Source organism: Ochotona princeps, chromosome 1 (genome assembly GCF_030435755.1).
Source record: "Ochotona princeps isolate mOchPri1 chromosome 1, mOchPri1.hap1, whole genome shotgun sequence".
Lineage (NCBI taxonomy): Eukaryota > Metazoa > Chordata > Mammalia > Lagomorpha > Ochotonidae > Ochotona > Ochotona princeps.
This window is the reverse complement of record NC_080832.1, coordinates 131,122,763-131,147,606: the sequence shown is the minus strand read 5'-3', so window position 1 is coordinate 131,147,606 and position 24,844 is coordinate 131,122,763. Positions and strand designations below refer to the sequence as shown.

General features: G+C 48.9%; 1 protein-coding gene across 1 annotated transcript in view; it reads right to left on the bottom strand.

The window, feature by feature from the left end:
- The window catches only part of GFOD1 (Gfo/Idh/MocA-like oxidoreductase domain containing 1), a 101,646-nt gene extending 77,707 nt beyond the window's left edge, over window positions 1–23,939 (bottom strand). The window contains exon 1 of the mRNA XM_004593109.2: window positions 22,894–23,939. Coding sequence (XP_004593166.1) covers window positions 22,894–23,146 — 253 coding nt within the window. The 5' untranslated portion in view covers window positions 23,147–23,939. The remainder of the gene's footprint in view (window positions 1–22,893) is intronic.
- Window positions 23,940–24,844: the final 905 nt, after the last annotated feature.

Sequence of the window (24,844 nt, the reverse complement as noted above, 5' to 3'; positions counted from 1 at the left end):
GATGGATGGATGGATGGAAGGAAACATACATAATGTAGTAAGACATCTATGGGCCCGGCAGCGTGGCCTAGCGGCTAAAGTCCTCGCCTTGAAAGCCCCAGGATCCCATATGGGCGCTGGTTCTAATCCCAGTAGCTCCACTTCCCATCCAGCTCTCTGCTTGTGGCCTGGCAAAGCAGTCGAGGATGGCCCAATGCCTTGGAACCCTGCACCCGCGTGGGAGACCCGGAAGAGGTTCCTGGTTCCCAGCATCGGATCGGCGTGCACCGACCTTTGCGGCTCACTTGGGGAGTGAATCATCGGATGGAAGATCTTCCTCTCTGTCTCTCCTCCTCTCTGTATATCTGACTTTGTAATAAAATGTATAAATCTTTAAAAAAAACAAGGCATCTGTATACACTTTGGACTCTGTTGAAGAAACAGCAATTTCCTTGACTAATACCTTCTTCCACACTCAAGCCCCTCTCTTTGTGCAGGCAACCCTGATTTCCTGTGCCAGAAATAACTGCCCCTTCCTCTCTACTCATTGCTATGGTGTATTGCTTGTGTCGTGCACATTATGCTTTCTAGCATTATTAACTGATCATCGGATTCCTCGACGCCCAGTCCATGAGCTACTGGCATCAGCATTCCCTGGAGCTGACTAGCAGTGCAGAATAGAGGCAAGCAGTCAGCACAGCAATTAAGATGCCGCTCAGCACTCCTACAAACAATATTGCAGAGTCTGAGCTCAAGCTTTGGCTTCGTTTAAGATTCCAGCTTCTTAGTTATGCACAACCTGGAAGGCAGGAGATGATGGCTCAAGTGGTTGGGTCCCTGCCACCTATGTGGGAGACCTGAATGAAGTTTCAGGCTTCTGGCTTCAGCCTGACCCAAGCTTGGCTGCTGTGGGTATCTGGGGAATAAACCAGAGGGTGGAAGATGTCCCTCCCTCCTCCTCCACGTTTCTTCCTTTTTCTCAAATACAAATTTAAAAGGAAACGCAGAATCTGAAGACTCAGAGTGTGAGTCACCCAGGGGATCTGCAGGTACATGAGAGCATGAGACGCACTGTTAGAAGCAGGTGAGTAGGAGGTCCCTAACTTTGTGGAGCCCCAGCACATGCCCATGCCTAGTTCCTCACCAAGGAGTGCTAATGTAACAGAGGGTTAGCCTCGCACTGGGAAGGATGAGACCTTGCAGCTGTTCCCAACATGCAACCAAGCTGAGAGCCACTGTCAACAAGCCCCTCGTTTCATAAAGGCATCAGCAAAGCTCAGGGACATATGTAAGGGTCTCCTACCTCCATTCACATGCTTTTAAAAAATTACCTGTTTGAAAGTCATGGTGACAGGGAGAGAACAATATTCTACCTGCTGACTCACTCCCCAAATAGCCATAATGGTTGGGACTGGACCAGGTTTAAGACAGGAGCCTGGGGCCCGGCGGCATGGCCTAGCGGCTAAAGTCCTCGCCTTGAAAGCCCCGGGATCCCATATGGGCATCAGTTCTAATCCCAGCAGCTCCACTTCCCATCCAGCTCCCTGCCTGTGGCCTGGGAAAGCAGTCGAGGATGGCCCAAACTTTGGGACCCTGCACCAGCGTGGGAGACCCGGAGGAGGTTCCTGGTTCCCGGCTACAGATCGGCACGCAACCGGCCCGTTGCGGCTCACTTGGGGAGTGAATCAGTGGACGGAAGATCTTCCTCTCTGTCTCTCCTCCTCTCTGTATATCTGACTTTGTAATAAAATAAATAAATCTTTAAAAAAAAAAAGACAGGAGCCTGGAGCTCCACCCATCTGGGTGGACTTCTCCCACATGGGTATAGAGGCCTAAACACTTGGGTCATCTGCTGTTTTCCCACGTGCATTCACAGAGAGCCGGATCCTAAGTGGAGCTGCAAAACTCAGACTGGCACCCACATGGTACTAAGCCAGCAGTTTAACTCTGTGCGATAATACCAGCACCCTTAAAACCACATGCCCTGTAAGATAATCAATAGCAAAATCTGGGTTGTCCAACTCCCAGTTGGTAAGGGCCATAACCATCACATCAAGTGTTTCCTCTGTAAAAACTAACAGGATTGTCTATCAACAAAAATAATGACTCAGGGATGGCCCCTCAGCCAAATAGTTAAGATGCTGTTAAGAAGCCCATGTGCAGTCCGGCAGCGTGGCCTAGTGGCTAAAGTCCTCAGCTTGAACGCACCAGGATCCCATATGGGCATCAGTTCTAATCCCAGCAGCTCCACTTCCCATCCAGCTCCCTGCTTGTGGCCTGGGAAAGCAGTTGAGCACGGCCCAAGCTTTGGGACCCTGCACCCATGTGGAAGACCTGGAAGAAGTTCCTGGATCTTGGCTTCAGATCGGTGCAGCTCTGACCGTTACGGTCACTTGGGGAGCGAATCAGTGGACGGAAGATCCTCCTCTCTGTCTCTCCTCCTCTCTGTGTATCTGTCTGACTTTGCAATAAAAATAAAATAAATCTTAAAAAAATGAAGAAGTCCATGTGTGTCAGAGCACTTGGGTTTGACACCTGATTCTAGCTCCAGCTTCCTGCTCATTTAGACCATGGAAAGCAGTAGTGACAGCCCAAGTAATTAGGTCTTTGCCACCCATGTCAGGGACCAGGATTGAATTCCTGGCTCCTGACTTCCTCACTTCCCAGTTCTTTCTCCTGCCACTAAAATAAAGAATTCCACAGTTTGGATTTGGTCTTAGGAACCCTCCTCATTTTGTATGGCTGTCAGACCCTGAAAGGATGTGAAAAACTCCATAACAGGAAAAATATGTGCCACCTGGTCCAAAATAACCCAAAACCATGCCACAGGGATGGAGACCATCTCCTTTGCCCTCCATGGACTCCAAAGCTCATCAGCTGGGTCATTTCTTTGCAAGTTCAAGAGGATGAACTCATATTCTCTCCACGCTGCCACACAGCCTGGATCTTTATCCCAGTTAGGAAAAGACTGGAAGAAAAGATGAGAGGAGCAGATTTCTTCTTCTTTCCAGATCCTCTATCTTGGTCCTTTCTCCACCCTGGCTCAGTGAAGCCTACTAGTTCCTGTATCACAGCCACAGTCAGTAGCAGCATCTTCCTGCCCACAGAAAAGACTAATGCCACATCCGCTGCCTTTTAGCAGGGTGACTATACTCTGTAGGGGAGACCCCAGCCTCAGCAGGTACTCACAGGGAAAGAGATACAGCTGACATCACTCAAGTGAGACAGGGTGGCATTCTCCACTGCCTCCCTCCCAAGGGTATCCTAAGCACTGTCCATAACACAACTTTTGAAGTGGACCTGCATGTAATTTATGTCCCCTGGGTCGGCCATTAAGAGATCAATATTTTTCCGTGGGCAAAATGGCATCTTCATGCTACAAGGCACCTGCAGAAGAGGCTGACCCTGAAGGTCCACTGTGCTGGTGAATATACGACCAGAGATTATGCTCACTTCAACAGCCCACTCAGTGGTCAGGAGGAGTAGTTTACCCACATAGATGTGTTCTCCACAGTGTCATGAAAGCAAACATGTGCGCATGCACACACAAGTACACACAGGCACATGGGAATATCAAAAGGGGAGCAGAAAATGAAACAAAGAGAACACATCTTGATGCCAAGCAAAAATCCAAAGTCCATGCGTAGCTTTCCAGTAGTACTTCTCATGAACTTTTCAAAGACCCTTTGTATGCACACACACACACACACACACACACAAACACACAATACTGGCAAGTAGCCCTCTCACTAAGCCCCACTTGCCATGCTATCAGGCCCTGGAATGCATCCCTTGCCTGGCAGATAAAGGGAAGAAAGCTTCCTGTGTAAAGCAGAGCTGAGCATGTTTGTGTAAATGATAAAAAAAAAAAAAAAACACGGGAGCAACAGCCAAGTTCAAACCCCTGTGACAGAAACAACGATAAAGCAGCACTTAGAAATATTTCCCAAACCAAATAATTTGGCCCTGTCAGTGCCAAGCTTTTAGAGTTATGGCAACAGACATATAAGGTGGGGAAATGGGAAGGATTGTTAAAAGCCAATGCTGATGCCTGTACTTAACAGCTAAGGCGAGTCTCTGGAGGCAAGGTCACTTGCCCAAGGTCATGCAGGCAATTAGCTGTGGTGCTGGGACAAGGACTATCAGTCCAGGCTCCCAGCCTGGCGCTTCCTGGGCTGCCCAGCACCCTACACAGGCCCCAGAAGGAGCTTTGGGCAGATGGCAATTCATTTTCTTAGAACAAAGTCTTCAAAGTGCTAACCATTTACACCTGCATGGGCTTGACTGAAAAGAAATTTTCCCGCAAAGAAAAAGGGAAATAAGATTTGGAAACACTACAGTGAAATGAAATGTCTAGGCTGACGCCGACTGGAGCGCCTCATTCCAGCCTGGACAAGATTAGGAGGCCGAGGAAAATGATAGGACCATGTCAGCTGTTTCCAACAGGGTCTGGGTTTTGGCCACACAGGCTTAAAAGTATGAATAAATTACCTGGGCCCTACGTCATGGTGCAGCAAGGTAAGCTGTTGCCTCAGACACCAGCATCCCACATGAGCGTCACTTTGAGCCCCCACTGTCCCACTTCTGATCCAGCTGCCTGCTAATGCACCTGGAAAAGTAGTAAAAGATGGCCCAAGTGCTTTAGTCCCTGTACCCCTGTGGCTTTGACCTGGCCCAGCCCAAGTTATGGCCATTAAGGGAGTGAGCCAGGAAAATCAAGCTCACTTGCTCTCGCTCTCTCTCTCTCTCTCTCTTTCTCTCTCTCTTTGCATCTGTCTACCTGCCTTTTAGGCAAATAAAATTAAAATCTTATAAAAATAAGCAAATAGGGGCTGGCACAGTAGCCTCTCCTTGCTTTGCTGATATCCCATATGGGCACTGGTTCACCTCCTGGCTGCTCTACTTCACCCAGCAATGGAAGTTGATTCAAGTCCTCGGGCTCCTGCACCCATGTGGGAGACTAGGAAAAAGTTCCTTCTTTCTGGCTCCTGGCTTTATTATGTCAGCTCAGTTCTGGCCACTGCAGCCACCTGTGGAGTAAACCAATAGATGGAAGACTTCTACCTCTCTATCAGCTCTCCCCCTCCTTCCCTTAGTAACTTTGCCTTTCAACTAAAAATTTAAAAATAAATCTTCTAAAAAGAGAATTTTCTTTAAAAATACATACAAAAGCAATGCCCTCACACCTTTCTTTAATTTCTTATACATTGTAGAAGACTGTCTTTTCTCTCTGGCCAATCACATACTTACACTTTGTTCCAAGAACACATGCAGACATCTGGGTATAGCCAATCCAGATCCACAGGGTCACAGGTTTGCACGGTGAGAGCGAGAGGGACACTTAACCAAACCAGCTTCCCCAGGTCTCTTACCTTCTTTAAACAATTGACTTATTGGGCCCAACACGATAGCCAAGTGGCTAAATCCTCACTCTGCATGTGCTGAGACCCCATAAAAGGACTAACTCATATCTTGGCTGCTCTACTTCCCATCCAGCTCCCTGCTTGTGGCCTGAGAAAGCAGGCAAGGATGGTCCAAAGCCTTGGGACCCTGCACCCACATGGGAGCCCCAGAAGAAGCTCCTAACTCCTGTCTTTGGATCAGCTCAGCTCTGACCATTGCTGCCACTTGGGGAATGAACCAGCCGATGGAAGATTTTTCTGTCTCTCCTTCTCTCTGTAAAACTGGCTTTCCAATGAAAATAAATCTTTTTTAAAATCAACTTATTTCTCCATATGAACATATTTTCTAAAAATTAAAAATCCAGAAAAGAAAAAAAAGAGTCTACAAATCCCACAGTGTCCTAACAGAACGCTAGCACCTATCAGAGATTCCTTTTCTGAGTGAGGGAATATGATGGGAAGACTAACCATATAACAGACTAATACATCTGTGTTCTCCCCTCTAATTACATAGTGAGAACATTTACCATTTGGCTACAGGCTCCCATCCTGTAATTCCCCATGATTATTCACTATTTGATCAACCGTCTGTACCATATTTCCCCAGGGATTCTACTCCTGTGGCTCATTTATGTTTGTTTCTGGAGTTTGACTCAAATAGATAAGGCTTCCTGAATGCTGCCATGCACACAGGCATTTTCAACGATATTATTTTTGGTTCCTTCCTTAGGAGAGGCCCCCATAAGAAACAACTCCACGTCCCTTGCCAGAGGAACCCAGGCCCCAAGTGATTCAGCGATGCAGACTGAGAGGTGCTCTCTGTAGAGAGCTGGGTTTGATCCTGATGCAACCATCAATGACAACCTCTGAGAATACAAGCCAGTCTCAACCTCCGGGACTCAGGTGCTGACACCAGGTCCCTCCAAGGCCTAATTTGGGTGTTCTGATCACCAAAGGCCAAGCAGCTTCCTGCCCGAGACACTTACCACCTCAGTAAGTCTCCCTTCTCTCCCCTGCCTTTGATATTGACTGCTGGGCAATGATTCTGTGTGGATAAAGTCCACACTACATCTCCCCACCACAGGCCCATGCTGCTGCTTTCCAAATCCAGGACAGCCGTGGAGTTCAACAGACCTGGCTTCTCAGCTGCAAGAGATAAGGCATTGTGGCAGTGACAAGCCCACTCAGGCTTGCACTTAGTGACTTCCTAGGACTCAGCTCTGCAGAGACAGTTGCTAGTGGCACTTAGGACAGCCCTCCAGGACAGAAAGGTGGCCAGTGGTCACACCCCTTATGAACCTGGCATGCAAAACCTTGCCTTAGCACACAACACACCAGAACAAAAGCAGATATACATCACATCACTTTTCTTTGTTTTTTTTTTTAATATTTGTTTATTTTTATTGGAAAGTCAGATTTTCCAGAGAAGGAGAGACAGAAAGAGCTTCCATCTGCTCGTTCACTCCCCAAGTTGGCCACAACAGCCAGAGCTGAGCTTATCTAAAAACAGGAGTCAGGAGCTTCTTCCAGGTCTCCCATGTGGGTGCAGGGTCCCAAGGCTTTGGCCCATCCTTGCCTGCTTTCCTAGGCCACAAGCAGGGAGCTGGATGGAAGCAGAACAGCCAGGACATAAACTGGTACCATTATGAGACCCCAGTACATGCAAGGTGAGGATTTGCTAATGGGCTACTGCACCAGGCCCCTATTACTTCTGCACCTGACTCACACAGAAGCTTGGTATTCAACTTGACTTTAAAAAAAAAAAAAAAGAGTCATGGTGCTGGCATTAGCACATCATATTAAACTGGCATGGTATATAAGCAACAGTGTGAGTCCTGGCTGATCTGTTTTTGATCCAGTTTCCTGCTAATGCACCTGGGAAAGAAGATGGCCCAAGTGCTTTGGACCCTGCCACCCCCATGGAAGACCCAGATGGAGTTTCAGGCTCCTGGCTTCAATCTGGCCCAGACCTGGATACTGTCAACCATTTGGGGAATGAATCAGCAGATGGAGAATCTCTCTCTGCCTCTCCGTTTCATTCTTCCTTTCAAATAAACAACAACAACAACAACAAAATGCTAAGTGAGTCATAATCCACAGAGAAGAAAAGACAGTAACATTTTCTCAAATTTTCAACAGAGACTTCTAAAAGCACATGGAAACATGGAATTAAAGGGTAACTTTATCTGGACGGAAAGGTTTTGGAATCCACCACAATTTCTTTGTAGTCTGTGTTTTCCATGAGCTTGTAAAGAGCCTGCATCCATGCACCTACCGTGTCCCCAGTCCGCTGCCCTTGGTTACAGAAGTGGATGGCACAAGCTCAGCCCATCAGGTCCATCATCACTTCCACACGGCCTCTGCTCACAGAGGCCACTGATCTCACAACACCTCAGGCTGGAAAACACACATGCTTTCAAGCCAGGCCACCCTCACACTCATTCTGCCTCTGCTGCCTCTGAGCAGTGTGAATTTGATAAAACATCCAATTTCACAGACCCCAAGATGTTACTACAAGGACATGCAATTATCGTCTCACTCTGGAGAAAGAAAAGCCTCATAGGGCCCACCCGGAGTGGAGATGCTAAAATGTGAACCAAGCATGTATCTCAGACTCAGTGACACGTGACATACAGCTTCTCTCATTTGTACAGCAGCAGGTGCTGGACATTCACCCAAGGTTGGCTGGGAGAAGAAAACAAGTAACAATTGGACTATGTCTGGCTCCAGACCTGGTATGCACGAAGTGCTCCTTAGAATATTCATTCCTCTTCTCTTTTCAAAAGCAGTCTAAAGACAGGAGTTCTGGAGAAATGATAAGATTCAACGTGAACATTCTATCTTACTTCTTTGCCCTCTTCTTCACCCCCATGACCTAGACTATCACCTTACAGGTGCTCCGTGAGTCGAGCTGTCCAATTAGTGTGGCAACTCCTACGTACCCAGGAGGGGAAATCTCCCTGGAGGATGAGCCAGTGCAGTGCAGAGCCCCAGGACCTCAACACAATGTAATCCTGCCCAGCGCAGGGTGCTAGGAAGAACGACCAGGCCGACGCTCAGGCTCAACCCTCCCCTCCTGCGACACCCCCTGTACACCTGCAGGCTGTGAACGGCAGCAGCTGTGTTCAGCAAGGCTGAGCCACTGGATCTCAGTGTCCCAACAAATGTGGAATTGAGGTGCCTGTGGGCCTCCCAGTGAAGCCTGGCTGCCTCTGTGTCCTGGTTGAGAAAGGTGTTGCATATTAAGTCAAACAGGCTGCAACCCCATAGCTCCCTATCTAGTACTCCAGGACTCACCCAGAGCAGCCTCTGGGGTATAATAAACGCATGACCCACCTGGGTGATGCTGGAGGCAACAAGAAGTTCAAACTCACAGAGCCACCGATGCTGTTCCCTATGCTCTATTGGGGGAGGAAAAGGGAAGGAGGGAAAACAGGAGACAGAACCCCATTTTTCCAGCGCCCGCTTTTGAATATTCATGTGGAAAATGAACAGCAGTTCCCAGCGACACATGTCACCCATACTCCATCTCCTGTCATCCCTCTGTCCTTTAGTGCAGTCAAGAGGCAGGCAAAGGCACCCTGGGCTCGTGGGCACCCACACCCTGGCAGGTGCATGCTCTCCTCTCCCTACAGGCCCCAGCTCCCTAAGGAGCACTTACACAGATGGCTATTGCTCTCACAATGTTGATGGGATGCCAGGAAAGAAAAGCAGCAATGATAATTAGCAAAAATAGCACTTATGGATGAGTTGAATCTCCCGCTGTAGTATTTATTTAGCCTTTCCATTCAAATAGAAGAGGAGGAAGAAAGGTACAAATAGAACCCTCGTTTCCCTGGGGTACCAGTCATGCCAGCTCCAAAGGTCAAAGCAATCAAAGGCTAAATTCAGACCTCTCTGAGACTTCAGCCTAGGTCCCCTGCGTCCTCACATGGGCTCCTGCAGGATTGTGGGGCCTGCGTCCAGGCCTCCCAGCCATCCTTGCAGACTCTTTGTATTTCTCTGCTTCTGTTTCTCTCTGGACCACGGGGTTGGCTGAGAGGGGCCAGGAAGACATGCCCTGGGGAAAGGGCACAATATTCCTGGTGGAACATCACTGGTGTAGTTGCTTGCTCCCAACATCTCATAGAGAACTGTGATCAGATTAATAGCCCCGGGGTGAGCATCATGGGACCCGGATTGAGCCTGGCCAGGGAGCCAGTGCAAGTGATTCATGAAACTGCTCCACTTCCAGTTCCCTGCTCCTGCACCTAGCAAAGCAAACAAGTGGTGCCCTGAATTCCTTGGACCCCTGCCACTCATGAGGGAGACCTACATGGAGTTCCTGGCTCCTGGCTTCAGTCTGGCCAGCTAGGTTCGTGGGGAATATTTAGAGAGTCAGCTGGCAGATGAAAGATTCCTTTTGTCTCTCCTTCTTTCTGTCACTGTGTCTTTCACATGAATAAAGTAAACCTTGGGAGGGAAAAAAAAAAAAAGGAACCTTCACTACCAAGAAGGCTGCGCTCAAACCTTGCTAAATGTCTAATGATATGTTTTGAGACACCTAAAACCCAACACACAGACTCTACAATTGTATTCCAAGGAGAAAAATCAAACAGACCCAGAGGTTTGGGTTCTCACAACTCCATGGTTCAGTCAGGAAGTGACTGCTGGCTCACTGCTGGCTGCCCATCCTTGAAATCAGTGCTGCCAGAACTCCCTGAGAGAGACGCACCTGAGGCTGCCCAGTCCCACACAGAGGGTACCAGCTAGCCTCGTATGGCCTCTGAATACTAGAAATGTAGTTAGGGAGCGGACTTGAGCTGTTCACTTTATTTGGTAGCTTAAAAGACCCTAAGTGACCAAGGGCTACTAGATGGCACAGCACCACCCCAGATGGTGCCTGGTGCATAATGGTTTTCAATATGTGTTCAAGAAAAGAATGGGTGGACAGCAGTTCTGATTAGCCCCTGTGGGTTATTCTAGCCCTTCTCCAAGCTATCCCCACTCCCACACCCAGGTCCCAACCAACCCCAAAGTCATTTGCCACCATCATCTGTCACCCCTGAGATCTGAGTGGAACTTGCTCTCAGAGAGAAACAGTTGCACCATTTTGGTCATCCTTCAAGCAGAGAGCTGCTCCAGACAGGGGGTGCCTGTAGGAGGGGTTTCTGTGCCTTCCTTGCCCTTTATTCTAATCCCATCAACTTCTCTCACAAAACTTTAATCAAGGGCCAGATCACCCCAGCTCCGAATGCCCTCACCCTCCTTGGCTGTTGGGCAGCATCTATTATCTGCAGGGCCTCTTCCTCAGGGACCACTGGCCTCACACATTTCAACTCCAACCTCAAACTCAAGTTCTTTACTCAAGCTTGCCAGTACAGTGAAAGCAATAATTCATCATCCACTAGACTTAGCTCTTCCAACCCCACCCTGCTGCAAGTATCACATTCGCATACATAGCACACCATCTATCTATCTACTTGAAAGACAAACAGAACCTGGCACGATGGCCCAATTGGTTAATCCTCCCCTTGCAAGTGCTGGGATCCCACATAAGTATGAGTTTGTGTCTTGGCTGCTTCACTTCCTTCCAGCTCCCTGCTTGTAGGCTGGGAAAGCAGCAGAAGATGGCCCAAAGCCTTGGGACCCCATGCTGGTGTGGGGACCCAGAAGAAGTTCCTGGCTCCTGGCTTCAGATCAGCTCAGCTCTGGCAGTTGTGGCCATATGGGGAATGAACAAGCAAATGGAATATCTTTCTGTCTCGCCTTCTCTCTGTAAATCTCATCTGACTTATCAATAAAAATAAATCTGAAAGAAAGAAAGAAAGAAAGAAAGAAAAGAAAGAAAGAAAGAAAGAAAGAAAGAAAGAAAGAAAGAAAGAAAGAAAGAAAGAAAGAAAGAAAAGGAAAAGGAAAGGAGAGAAAAGAAAAGTAGAAACACCTAGATCTCCCCTTGCTGGTTCACTCACCAAACAGCTGGGTTTGCATCAGCTTTGAAGCTGGGTCTCCCATGTGCATGGCAGGGTCTCCAGCAGCTGCGCCATTACTTCCTACCTCCAAGAACATGCATCAGTAGGAAGCCAGAAACAGCAAGCAGCATCAGGACTCAAACCCGAGCACGAAAAGAGAAACACTTTCCAGACACTGGGCAAACCGAGTGAGGGAAGACCCCAGCACAATCACAGAAAATCTCCAAGTTGGAAATGCCCTTCACAGAGTGTCAGTGTGTTACCAGGGCCCAGGCACTGACAAGCCACAGATGGCTAACTCACTCTTCTACATGACAAGACTGTGGAGATTTCACAACGCTCATTGCAACTGGGTTGGAGAATTTGTTCAGTTATGCTTGTTCCAAAATCAAAAACAAAGGAAAATATAGGACAGCCAAGAAAACCTCCACCAAAAACCCTCTTGTAACTGAAGACAAACATCAGAAACCCAATGCTAATAACTCAATAGAAGGCAACAACCCAACTTAGAAATGGACAAGAGATTTGCATGAAATGTCACCGAAGAAGATGAAGAATTGGCTAATAAACACACAAAAAGAAAACACTGTTAGCGTGACAAAAATGCAAATCAAAGTTAAGATAAGATAGCTCTAGGTTCCAACAGCGATGACTATCATGGACAGACAATATGAAGCTGGTGATGACTGGCAGAAATTACAACTCTCCTACACTGCTAGCAAGAATATAAAATGGTGCAACTGCTTTCAAAAATAGCTTCCCAGCTTCTTACAAAGTTAAACACATACTATACAACTCAGACATTTCCATTCTAGCTGTCTCCCACGAGAAATGAAAACACTGCGATACTAAAGGCTTGCATACTAATAGTCACAGCCACATTACTAACAGTAATTAGCAACTAGAACAACAACAAACACCCATCAGAGGATGAACCAATAAACTGGGGCGTATCCATACCATGAAACATCATTCAGGAGTAAAAACAGCTTCCGACAAATGCAAAGCAGTGAACCTCAAAAATGCTATGCTGAATGAAAAAGCTTCAATCACAAGCCCACATATTCTACTAACCTACTTGCATGAAGTTTCTTAGACAGGGAAACTAGAGACAAGCAGGTCAGGGGGGAGGAGTAGCACAAGAAAATGTGTTAGGACATTGGAAGTGCTATGAAGCCAGCACAACTATCTATGTTTCCCAAAAAAAAAAATCAATGGTTCAGAGTGGATGAGCTTTATGGGATAGCTTTCTGGCACTGTGGTAAACCTGCAGCACTGGTTCCAATAAGGGTGTCAGGAACAAAGCTAGGACTTTAACCACTACGCTACTGCACCAGGCCCCCAACTCTTCCTATTGTGACCACTTAGGAATGAACCAGTGAATGAATGCTCTCTCTCCCTCTCTCTCTGTAACTCTTTCAAATAAATAAATCTTACACACAGACACACAATTCTAAACCTGCAAATTAGGCCCAGTGTAGTGGTCTAGTGGCTAAAGTCCTAGCCTTGCATGCACTGGGATCCTATATGAGTGTCAGTACATGCCCTGGCCATTTCGCATCCACCTCCCTGTTTGTGGCCTGGGAAAGTAGTGCAGAATGGTCCAAAGCTTTGGGACCCTGTGCCCATGTGAGAGACCCAGAAGAAGCTCCTGGCACCTGGCTTCAGATTGGCTCAGCTGCAGCTGTTGTGGCCACTTGGCAAATGAACCAGTGCGTGGAAGATCTGTCTCGCCTTCTCTCTATAAAATCTGATTTTCCAATAAAAATAATAAATCTTTAAAGCTGCAAACCAATTTTATTTGATGGATTTTATGCTAATTAAAACACATGAATACCCTGAAGGCTACTACAACTAGAAATTGGAAACCTAAAAAAACCATTAAAGTCATATGTTTTTGCACTTAAAAATATTGTAGAATAACAATTTCTAGGGGTAGCATAAAGCCCTAAGGCACCCTAGCTTTGCCCAAATGTTCCAGACTAGCTTCCCGCAAGTGGGGGAAGTTCACTAGAAGTGTACAGGATAAACTGCCAATGTGGCTCCCAGCAGTAAGTTGGGGCAGCCTTCTTTCCAACATTACCCTTAACTTTGAGCCTGAACCACAAGACGTTTTCACCCTTAAGGTGTTCCTGCATCAGGGATAAATGTTTACTGCAATCCTGGGGTCACCCCTCTGGCAAGGTTCACTGGAGTCCTCCCTCCACCAAGTTGTTCCAGATCCACACTTGGGGACACCACCTCCACAAATCCTGTCACTCAGCTTGCTTGGCCAGGAGACCTTGACCTTGCAAACCCTGTGCCTGTCAGGGTTCCCCAGAGACACAGAACCAATACAGAGGAGAAAGAGAGCGGAAGATCCTCCATCCGATGATTCACTCCTAAGTGACCACAACACCCGGAGCTGAGCCGATCCCAAGCCAGGAGCCAGAAGCTTCATCTGGGTCTCCCACGCGGGTGCAGGGTCCCAAGGCTTTGGACCATCCTCAACTACTTTCCCAGGCCACAAATAGGGAGCAGGTTGGGAAGCAGGGCTGTTGGGATTAGAACCGGTGCCCATATGGGATCCCCGAGGACATGCGGTTCTAAACATAGGAACCCTCACTGACTCGGGGTGGGGCTGGTGCTGACGTGGAAATCCCACTGGATGCAGCAACCTGGCTCACACAGCATAAGGGGGATTTCCCCTTATGACAACAAGGCTGCTGCCATCCATGCTGCCTAGGACAAAATCCAAGTTCAACATTCCTAGTGCTGGATGTGTAAGGCTTCTCCAGCATCGTAAGTCGCACCACTGAATGTCAATGTTGTCTCTGCAGAGAGAGCTGAAGCATTTGGTTCACAAAATGGTGGGTTGGGAAGGCCAACATCTACAGGGCGGGCTGGTCAGAGTTCTGAAACAGCCCACAGGGGAGCAACAGGGAGGAAGGCAGTGTGGAGGCAGACACCCTTCTCCAGGGCCTGAGGCCTGACTCCATCAAGGGCCCCAGCCTCACACAGCTCCCTGGCCTGCCACTCACACCATCTCGTGGCTCCTGGCAAAGCTTCGCAGATCAACCACCAGTGCCCACAAACCGCAAGCCGTGGCTCCACTCCTCTATTTTCCCATTACACGAGGTAGTCTTCTTTATTAGCAATTTCACAAGGTTTCAGTTACTCTAGTCTACCCCGCCCCAAAAATACCACATGGAAAATTCCAGAAATAAGCAATTCCGTTGTGGGTAAGTCATGAATATGTCCTACACCATTCACTTCACTTCTTTCATCACTCACAAGAAAAGGAGTACAATAATGTGTTTCCAGAGAAACACCATAATCACATCTTACTACAGTATGTTAGAACTACTTTAGCCCATAATTAGTTATTGCTGCTAATTTCCTATAAAGCCAATGTTAGCATACTTGTGGATGTATACAAAAAAAATAAGGCAATTAGGGCTTAGTACTGTCTGTGGTTTCACATATCCCCCAAGAATCATGAAACAAACCCCTCACAGTTAAAGGGAGGCATTTAAAACTATACGCACCTTGGGCCTGGCACGGTGGCCTAGCAGTTAAAGTCCTCAGCTTGGACGCACCAGGATCCCATATGGGCGCCGGTTCTAATCCCGGCAGCCCCACTTCCCATCCAGCTCCCTGCTTGTGGCCTGGGAAAGCAGTCGAGGACGGTCCAAAGCCTTGGAACCCTGCATTCACATTCGAGACCTGCAGGAGGTTCCTGGCTCCTGACTTCAGATTGGCGCAGTTCCAGCCATTGCGGTCACTTGAGGAGTGAATCATCAGACGGAAGATCTTCTCTGTCTCTCCTCCTCTCTATATATCTAACTTTGCAATAAGAAAAAAGAAATCTTTTTTAAAAATAAGGAAAAAAGTATTCTCTGAATCCAGCAGGAGCGAATCATCTCCTAATACTATGCACACACACACAAAAAAATGACCTTCAAAAGCAAATAGACTAAAGAACCTGTTATGTAAGCAAAAGTAAAACATTTGTTAAAATCAACAGGAGGGAAAAAAAGAAATTGTCTTGTGGCTTTTCATTTAAGGGGATGTATAGTAACTGTGTAATGGAGACTATCATATCCAGATGTGAGGATACAATGCAGTATGCATCTCTACTTCCAGACAAAGATGGACTCCCAATGACTATATCTTGACAATAGGATGCTGGACTCTCTGCCATTGTCCATGCCCACAATGATGGACATATGATTGTATATGAAGAACTATACGATAGTAATGATATAGGAGAACTCAGTGAGGGGTTGGGAATTGGGGAGGGGATAAGGGAAATCCCAGGGCCCATGGAATTGTATCATAAATTGATAAATATAAAAGGAAGTAAAATTTAAAAAAAAAAAAACCTAACATTTACCAAGCTGATGTATATACGTGTGTTGGTGGGGGAGCCATGGGCTAGATCATTCTTCCCATTTAATTCTTCCCATTTTAATCCCCACATGAGCCTTCTAAGACAGTATCATTGGCTCCATTTTATGGATGAGAAAACTACGACTCAGGAAAGATGAGTATCTCTCCCAAACTCACAGAAGGGAGGAGAAAGGGAGGGGAAGAGAGGAGAGAGCATGGGAAGGGAAGGTAGAGGGAAGAGAGCAGAGTGGCAAGAAGAGGGGGGAGAGAGAAGACCGGAGGGGCACATGGACAGAGACAGAGATCTCTCATCTGCTGACTCCTTCCCCCAAATGACTGGCATAGCCAAGCTTGGCCAGGCCAACACCAGCAGCCAGAATCGATCCACGCCTCAGACGTGGGCGGCATGCACTTGAGCCATCATGCGCTGCTCTCTCAAGGTGTGTATCTGCAGCAGTCTGGAACTCAAACCCACACTCCAACACAGAGTACAGGGTCTTCACCACTGTGCCAAACGCCTTCCCCTGGTGGCTGGTTTCCTGAAAGCCTGGAGTCTCCTGTAATGATGCTCTTTGCTGGGCCATGTTTATCTGAATCAACACACATAACTGATGCCCGAGCACTTCTTGGCAAAATCCTTAAAACATGCCATTCACTTCCACTTTATGGTTGCTGTTGCGCTTCTCCCGTGTCAGCTATCAAAACGTTCAGTTTCTTTCCATAGCATCTTCCGACCCTAATTTCCATCCCTGCAGGATGGTCCATGTGCAAAGCCAGATACCATCAGCAGCATAATTACTCAGCTGCATCTAATCTTTCGATGAGACTGACTGTGCTGGATTTGTCCCAGCAGAAAACAGAGTAACTTGTTTCATTTATATAAATGTCCAAGGATGTCCTCAACTCCACACCAAATTGATAGACCAAAGTCATTTCAATCATTTTGCTTGGTCCTTGGGACCAGGCAAGCCAAAGGGGTGAAAAAAAACCTGCCAGTCACCTTCTCCACATAGCATTAGCACAGGAGCAATTCCAGGAGACACCCCAACAAAGTGGAAGTGCTGGGTTTGCTGGGATTTCAGGGTGAGTCTGTAGCCACATCTGCTTCTGCAGCAGTAAAAGCCAGCAAAGTCCATCTCAGCCCACTCCTGCTCGCTGCCTCACCTCTGCTGCTGCTCTCCTCCACACAAACCACCTGTCGACACCAGAAAGTGGGTCGTGGAAGGGCAGTCGGCTCCAGGTCCTCAGCTAACAATGACAAACAAGTTGGGGTAAGTTTGTGGTGCAGCCCGACTCACCACTCCAAAGAAGCCTGGGTTTCCCGTGGAGAGGAATCACCACCAGGAACATGCCACCGTCTCACAAACCAGGACAGGGATGCTGAAAACAAATGTTACCATCCAGAGTACTGAGGACAGTCTTCTCTTGACTCCAGTGTCTGACTTCCTCATTGTGGCACTGAACCTCAGGTGCCACCCAGACATCTCCATTCTGAAAGGCAGCAGGCTACTACTCACAGGACAAAAATGTTGTGTGTTACTGGACACATCCTGTTAATAAGCTTTTGCCTTCCCCCAATGCAAATGCATCCAATCACCATTCAACAAATATTTACAAAGGCATCTACTAGGTGACCAGGTGCCTGGCACTGTCTAGAGGAGATAAGGCTGCCTTGGTGAGCAGAGCCAGTGAGGCCCCCACCCTCAAAGAATTCACCTGTGTAGACAAATCATAGAGAGGACAACAGCCAAACCAGTGAAACCAGGAGCTTGAAACCAGGAGCTTGGCAAGTGCCATCAACAAGAGACCAAAGGTAACTGGGACTTTATGGGGAGATGGGCAATCTTTGGATTGAAAGGGAAAGGGCCAGAGAGCACCTCCCCGCCACCGACACCCTGCCAATTACACTTGAGCTGGGACTTGAGAACAAACAAGCTATTCAAAGAAATCACAGGGAACCTTGCAGGATGAAAGACAGATACATGCAAAGGCCCAAAGTCAGGGAAGCAGCTAACGCGTCTAAAGAGCAGACCAGAACCCCACGTGGCTGCCTGGTCACCAGTCCCAAGAGAGGGTGCCACAGTCAAACAGGGAAAGCAGAGGGACATGGCATGAGATACATAAGACACTGCACAAAGTACATGAGAAAACAGAATTGATTTTTATGAAAATATCTGTTTTTAAATCTACACATAGATTTCATTTTCCATGTACATTTTTTTTTGCCCTTCCCCATCCATGCACTTTTTGAAGATTGTTCATCTGCATGGAATTGAAAAATTTCCTGCATCAAAACAAACTTCTTAGTCCACTTTTAGAAACTTTTTGAAGTACCACTGACTGGAGAGGAGACAGACAAATAACTATAGCTGGTGTCCACTGTTTAGGTAACAAACTGCATGATAAACAAGATGGGATCACATGGCTTACTATATTAGTCGTGAAAGGGTGGACAACTGGGGGGGGGGGCGGAGGCAAGTTGGAGATGGGGAAGGGGGGTTTTACTGACCTCAAAGGCTGGCTGTGCCTGAGTCCCCAACTGCTTCGGACACAAAGGTGAGCAAAAACAACCTGGGTACCTTCAGGCACCCAGCAGCAGTCAAGCAGCTTACAGAGCTACAGGCACACAAGAAAACAGGCAAAATGCAATGTCATTGCAGATGTCAGTTAATGTGGCAACGTCTTTGTTCAGGGAAATGAACACATACTCTTGGACCAGCTCTTGGTGCAATTCACAGGTGCCAGACGGCCTGGGCTGTGTGCAAAAACAGAGATGTTCAAGAGGAGTCAGTTCACCTGTGTACAAGAGCGAGCTTAGCAACTAGATGATGAGTCCCAGGGAACCAGTTAAATAAGTGGTGATTTATCCAGCGAAATATTCAAAGATGGGAACAAGAATGTACCTACATTCTGAGTTTCACACACATACGATGTATATCAAATATATTTCATATGTGATACATACACATCTGTATATTTATAATGTCAGTTATAAGAGATAACACTATAATTGTAATATTTATAATTTTTCAAAGTAATATTGTGACACAACAAAAGCCACAAACATTTCAGTGTGACTGACATGCCACTAGTGCTATTTTAAAAAGTTTTAGAAATTCTCACACATGAGCTTAACCAGTTGCACCTCAAAACATCTTGAACAGCAGGTATAAAACCCTGGGATTGGTGGGCAACTCCAAACTGAAAACCGGAACCTTTTTAGGGTGAACTTCTATAGCATTTCAAGTTTATACAAGCACAGCACATTATGCCACCACTTGCAATGCCAGCATCTCAGGAGTGCCAGCCTGAGACCTGGCTGCTTTATTTTCCGTCCAGCTCCCTGTAAATGTGCCTGGAAAAGCAAAGGGAAAACAATTCAAGTGCTTGGGGCCTGCTGCCCACATGGGAGATCCCGATGGAGTTCCAGACCTCTGGTCTTGGCCTGGTCCAGCCCTGACTATCACACAGATCCAAGATCAACGATCTCTCTCTCTCTCTCTCTCTCTCTCTCTCTCTCTGTCCTCTCTTCTCACCCTTCTCTCTCCCATTCTGCCTTTCTAATAAATAAAACTCTTTTTAAAAGGAAGAAAGAAATGAAGGAAAGAAGGAAGGAAGAAAAGGAAAACCCACAGCAATGACTCAGTGGCTCAATCCTCGCCTTGGCCACATGGGCCAGTTCATGCTCCGGCTGTTCCACTTCCTATCCAGCTCCCTGCTTATGGCCTGGGAAAGCAGTAGAGTATGGCTTAAGGCCTTGGGATTCTACTCCCATATGGGAGATCTAGAAGTAGTTCCTGGCTCCTGAGCTCAGCTCAGCTCTGGCTATTGTGGCCACTTGGGGAATAAACCAGAGGATAAAAAATCTTTTTGTCTCTTCTTCTCTCTGTAAATCAGCCTTTCCAATAAAAAATAAATCTTTAAGAAAAAAAAAATGTACCTGGTGAATATATACCTTATTCATAATAATGTAAAGGCTACTTTGATTTCAAACACACACACTAAACACTTAAATAGGTGCTAGAAATGATGAGGTCACCAAGTGCTGAAGACATAGATGAAAGGCCGGGCAGGGATCCCAGGAGGTGGTAATCCTAGAACTGCATCTCCAAGGAACAATCACCAGTGGTACCCACGGGGAGAGAAGTGTTCCTGACAGAGGCATGGACACCCAGTGGGACCATTCAAGCAAACCCAAAGGATGCCTTTGCTGGAGCTCACGGGGTTCGAGTGGCTGTCAGGACACACACCTGCACAGGCTCCCGACTGTTTAGGTTCTGCAGCCAGGACCTTTCCTGGAAGCACTGGGGAACCTCCAAAAGGGGGAAGCCCTGGGGTTCCCCAATGTCACTGGCAACAGTATGGTCGGCAGATGAGGGCATGGCCAGCCATGTACCTAATGCAGAAACTAGGTAAGGACCTGAATTTCCCTAAGGGAAGCAAAGCTATAGAAGCAGGAACAGAAACGGGAGATTCAGGAGGTGGCATCACAGCTAGGAAAGAGGAGGAACAAGGACAATCCCAACCGTCATACTCACTGCCATGCAGGAGCATGCTTGGGAGTGAAACTTAAAGTAACGCAGGAGGCGGAATGGCAGGTCCCAGGCCTCAGCTCCATGCCCCTGAACAACTCAAGCTAGGTGTCTGAATGTCAGTTACCTGGTCTGTAAATCACATCAGTAATCAGCATGAGAAGAAATGCTCTGAACAAAGCACCTGTACACTACCTGTGCACACAGTAGGTATTTCATCAGAGGCAGCCCCGGATGGTGAGAAACTTAATGCAGTAGAAACAACTCCACAGCAGACTCGTCCAGGCCACTAAGTAGGGCTTTCAAGCAAACTTAGAAACTAAGGGTTGGAAGTGGAGACAACCAATTGAAAATCTCATTCTTTAGAAACCCTAGATCAGCCCCACTCCTGCAGAGGCCTGTGACTTGCACTGAGGGCCACAAATCCGGTGTCTTCACTCGGCAAGAAACTCAAAGCACACGCCTTAGCTAAATGGACAATTCACCAGAGGTAGGCAAAATTGGCTCATCTCAGCTCCAGGCAAACACTTGTGTCTGCTCAACAGCCAGGCCCACCTTAGAAGTGTTAGGGGTTTCTTGTTTCCTGTGCTGAATGTGCCACATACACCCCTCACTGCACGCAAGCAGGTGCAAACAAGGAGAATCTCATCCAGGAATTTCCCAATAAAGATGAAGTTGAGAGTGAGACTGAAGTCCAGCCACATCTCCATCCCCTGACCTTACATGTCCTGTAATTACAGATTACCTTAAATAACCAGCAAGGACCAGTTGTTGGAAGAGGCAAGCCCTATTCCTTAGTCAATCATGTTTCTTCAGTTTGGTTTTAAAAGGGCAACTCACATTAGTGTTGACAATAAAAAAAAAAAATCACGGAATTTTAAGCATATATTTGGCATATACTATATATACATAGAATATATATATAATATATACATATATGAACAGAATATATATATATTAGGCCAGAATATAATACATATTCTAATAGCATATTAGGACAGAGTATATATATAATACCAGAATATATACATATACATATCATATATAAATGTGTGTATAAACAGAAATGGTGACTCCACACAATGCCTCATTGAATCCAGGGACCTGAAATACATTGAGGATCAAACTGTGAGGAATGATCAGAAATAAAGTATCCTTGTACCCAAACTGGTACTCCACTCTAGGATTGCTGTGTGTGTGAGAGAGGCATGTTGCCAGGGATCGAAGAAGCCACACTGCACCAAGGCCTTGCCGACACAACCAGTCCTGCACACCCTCTGTTACAGGAGTGTGAAAAGGGCCAGTTTTACACAAATTGCCCTAACAGATTTATGCCATGCGATGTTTCGAATCTACTTGATATGCACAGATCCAATGTAAATAAGAGTTTACACTGGCCAACACATAAGTTGCATCAAACAGAAAAGAAATACTGGTCAGAGTTCAGTGTCATTCTATTCAAGGCCAAAGAAACCAGGCTAGAGAGACCAAGCGCTTCATAAAATGAGGGTGAAAGCTGACAGTCTCAGGCAGCGGCAGCCTCCTTAGGAATCCAATCACACATCCACCCCACCTTCTGGTAAGCTTTGCCTCTTCACCCAAACCAACAAAGACTCCAGCTTTCAAAGGTAGGCTGTTCCGTTTTCGCAATCTTCCTGGGGTTGCTTCACGCATGTGGGGACCTTAACGGGGATTCTCTTGACTCTGAGCATGGTAGAGTGGCGGATTCTGGGCCTGGAAGCTGCTTACCCCAGGTGGGTGTGGGTGAACGGCCACTTGTCAACACCACACCTGTGAACAACAACACCTGAGGAGGGAATGGAGGGACTCGTGGCCGCCTCCCAAACGAAACGGCCCGCATTCGATCTTTCCCGGGACAAAGCATCCACGGTTTTAGAACTACAGCGGCCATGCATTAAAACATCTCAGATTCGTTCCAACAAGTCGGCGCGGAGAGCAATTCCTGGGAGGCAGCACGCACAAAGTAAATCCCCCTCCTCCCCGGGTTAAATCCCAAAACAGTCTCTTCGAATCTATGACACCCGGCAGCGTTCTCCCAGATCCTCTCATGCAACCACTCCCACCACCCCAGCCTCCAGCTCGGACAAAAATCCACCCAACCCCATTGTCGGCACCTCTAACCTCACAGCGAAAGCGAATGACTCCAGGCAGAGCGCCAAAGCAGCGGCAGGGTACACCTCCGCCCCCCAACCCGGGAAAACCGGAGACACGTGTGCGGCCCTTTATGCGGGCGTTTCTGGGGCGCGCGCTCGCTTCTCCCAGGCGCGCACGTACGCACACACTCGGGCACTCCACACGCAGCTGGGGACCATTTCCTCTCCCTTTGGAGAGACCCAACCCGGATTTGGCATGTTAACCTCCTGGTTCCCATCCTCCACTCTCGCTCACACACCTCCTCCAGTCTCGGCTGCCGCACGCACGTGGGAGAAGTGCGCCCAGGTGTGCCAGGAGGGCCAAGGGAAACGCAGAGGCAGAGAGAGCCGGGGAGGAGGAAGAAGGAGCTCCAGGTGGGATCTACACTGTCAACTCCCCTGAGGCAAGACAAATACAAGCCCTCCCCTGGCTAGTGGGAGAAGCAACCGGGAATGCAGAGAGAGAAAGCTGGTGGGAGGAAGGGAAGAAGTCGGGGTCACTCACCCAAGGTTTTGACGGCGATCTGCCGGGTGAGGGGTGGAGGTAGGTTGATGCACACCAGGTCGACATCCTGGTGCAGCAGCACCTCGTCGATGCGGCTGGTGTAGAAGGGGACACTCATCTCCTTAGCCAGCTCCTCCGCTTCTTCCTGCGTGCGGCCCCACAGCGCCTTCACCGCGAAGCCCTCGTCTTTAAGCAGCGGGATGATGACACGAGCCGTGAGGCTGGTTCCGAACACGCCCACCCCGGGAAGCATGGCTGCTCAGGTGCTGCGAAATGTGCTTTGGCCCGGATCTCCAGCGGAACACACGCGCACACACTCTCCCAGCTGGTCCGGCCACCGACTCCCGCAGCCGATCTCGCCCCGGCGTGCCAAGCCGTCGCGCATCGGGCAAAGCGCCCGGCTGTCCAAAGCGCACCCAGCTGCAGGCGGAGTTGGCTCCCTCCCGGTGCCTTAGCACGAGAACTGCTGCAGTGTCCGCCACGCGGGGCTCCCGTCCTTCCCGGAGACAGTAGCAGGGAGGCTCCGAAGCCCCTCGGAGCTCTGGTTCAGGCGGCGCTCCTGCTGCTGCACGGGCCGGCTCCATGAGCCCCACGGAGACCGCTCCATTGCCGTCTCATCCCAGCGCCGGTGCTGCCGCAGCCGGGCACCGGCTGTCTCCCGCGTCGTTTCAGCAATCGGCGAGTCGCACACACGAGATTCTACAGCCTACCGGGAGCACGGACCCACTCGGCGCCAGGGTCCCCTTTCTGCGCTGCGCCGCTCGCGTTCGGTTCCCAGTGAAACGAAACAGCAGCCACCAGGAGGCCAGCTAAGGATGCGGCTCGCAGTGAGCCAGGCGCGGATCCCGAGCTACTGTACGGCAGCGGCGGCGGCCCCAACCCGGCGCCAGCCTCCTCATTCTGCTGCCATGTTCGCTTCGCAGCGCTGCTCGCGCGGCCTCGGCCCCAGGCCGGTTCGGTCTCCGGGTTCCCGCGGGGCGGAGGGCGGAGTTGGTGACTTGGACTGTCAGCGGCCCCGGTTCCTGCCCCGCCCCCGCCGCTGCGCCGCGCGCACCGAGTCACCCACCCCCACCCTCCCCGCGCTGCCGGCGCGCGCTGCGCCCGGGCCCGCGTGCCCAGCCCCGCTCCTCCCCGGCTCCGCCTAGCTCGCTCCTACCAGCCTCGCGTCTTCCCTTTCTTTGCCCTTACCGCCCAATGCGTCTCCTCGCGGCGCTCTAAGCCCCGCCCCGAACGAGCGAATCCATCCAACAAGGCAAGGCGCGCCCTCATAGGTTGGAAGGGAAGAAGGGGGCCGTCCCCTGAAAGAAGGCAGCGGACGCCCTGGCCCCAGGGAGGCTCGGGTCCCGAGGAGTTGTGAACGCCGGCTAATTATGGCCTCCGCTGCGGGAGTGTTTGCTACGAGCCGGATAGATACCACGCTAGGGAGACTTTCCAGGCATCCAGCCTCTACATTCTCACACAGACCCCTAAGGTTATTGGAAACCCATTGGACCAATGACGTCAGTAAGCCCGGAGGTAACCAGGGACTTGCTCAAAGTGATACCCACAAGCAACAGGCCTGGGATTATCATCCACCTCCCAGGTTCACCATCTCGCACCATGTGTCACCCCTGGGGCCGCACACAGCAGCCCTGACACAGGCCCTGCAGATCGTGGTGCACCCAGCTGGCACAGCAAGCCCTCTACGTCCAAAAATCTTCATGGTTCATGCATCTCACAAAGAAAGTGTGACCCTGGCCAGTTGCCACACACGACTCTCCGCTTCCTGTTGTGCACCCGTCACTGCGCTTACTGCCACTTTTACTGCCCCCACCCCCGGGGTTAATTCCCTTTGGCCCTTGAGGATTCTCCCAGGGCAGAGGAGAGACTTGCTGCAAGCCTTGAAGTTGTGAGGCTGGGCAGCTGTCTGGTGGCCTGCCTTGTCCTCGGTGCCTGTGGTGCCAGTGGCTCT